At 40.3% G+C, this 1,103-nt stretch overlaps 1 protein-coding gene across 1 annotated transcript; it reads left to right on the top strand.

The window, feature by feature from the left end:
* The first annotated feature begins 303 nt into the window (after positions 1-303).
* LOC112203328 (SKP1-like protein 1A) lies at positions 304-858 on the top strand. The gene has a single exon (XM_024344314.1). It carries the CDS (start codon positions 304-306, stop codon positions 856-858), a length of 555 nt encoding a protein of 184 aa, XP_024200082.1.
* The last annotated feature ends 245 nt before the right edge of the window (positions 859-1,103 follow it).

Here is a 1,103-nt window from a genome sequence, read left to right as displayed (position 1 = left end):
ATATCACAATATTTAATGCTATTAGAAAAGACAATTCAATTTGAAGTCCATGAATCCCGGTAAATTAATTTTTCTAATACAATGTATAAAAATCTATATGTGGAAAAAATTAATTGCGTACCAACCTTCAAACTTTATCCAATATATTCGATAAATCACTTCAATAATATCGTATATTATTTTAATTAAATATCGTCACGCAATAAAATAAAGTAAACACCCAGCCTTTATAGTACCCTCCCTATCAAATACAGACCCCCCTTTATTAGCAGAGTCTCAATCAACTTAAATCAGACAGCAGCTATGTCGACTTCAGCCGACAACAAGGCCTCCATCACTCAAGAGAGCGGTCCCTCCGCCGCCGTCCAAGACATCCAGAAGAAGATCGTGGTAAGGACCGCAGACGGCGAGGTCTTCAATTTGAAGGAAGAGGTGGCAATGGAGATAGATATCATCAAGACCTTCTTCCAGGAGGACGGTATTTCTTACGAGACCGTGATGCCCTTACCCAACGTGGAGGGCTGGGAGATGGTGAAGGTCATAGAGTACTGCACCAAGCATGTTGAACTCAAACACAAGGTCGACGGTCACAAGGAACTCAAGGCCTTCCAGGCCTTGTTCGTCCAGAACCTGAGCACAAAGAGCCTATTGGCTCTCACCAACACGGCCAATTACTTGGAAGTTAAATATCTTCTTGACTTTCTCTGTCAAGCCGTCTCGGAGCAGATTAAGAATAAGGATGTCGACTATGTGAGAGAGCTGTTTGGAGTGGAGAATGACTTCAATGATGAGGAGTATGAGCAGGTCAAGGCAGAGGCTCCTTGGGCTCATGAAAACCTTAATAATGACCTGCATTAAAGGTCAATTAATTTTCTTTATTGTATTCTTATTTTATTTTCTGCTTTAAATAGAAGAATCACAGCCTCAGAGGTTTTGTGTTCGATTATCTTTTGCAAATAATTGTCGATTATGAATCATCATGGCTTTAATTCAGTTGGTTTGTGCAATTGAATTGCTGTATATGCAAAACCATTAGTAAGACCTTGCTGGGTGGGTTTGGCCAATTGATTGCACTTTGTTGGGAAGGGATGATTTGGACTTCA

The sequence above is a fragment of the Rosa chinensis genome, chromosome 5 (assembly GCF_002994745.2).
Source record: "Rosa chinensis cultivar Old Blush chromosome 5, RchiOBHm-V2, whole genome shotgun sequence".
Classification (NCBI taxonomy): Eukaryota; Viridiplantae; Streptophyta; class Magnoliopsida; order Rosales; family Rosaceae; genus Rosa; species Rosa chinensis.
The sequence above is the reverse complement of the archived record's forward strand: the minus strand, read 5'-3'. Positions and strand labels throughout refer to the sequence as shown.

Coding starts and splice junctions, on each gene's coding strand:
- LOC112203328 (XM_024344314.1), top strand. CDS start 304: ATGTCGACTTCAGCCGACAACAAGGCCTCCATCACTCAAGAGAGCGGT.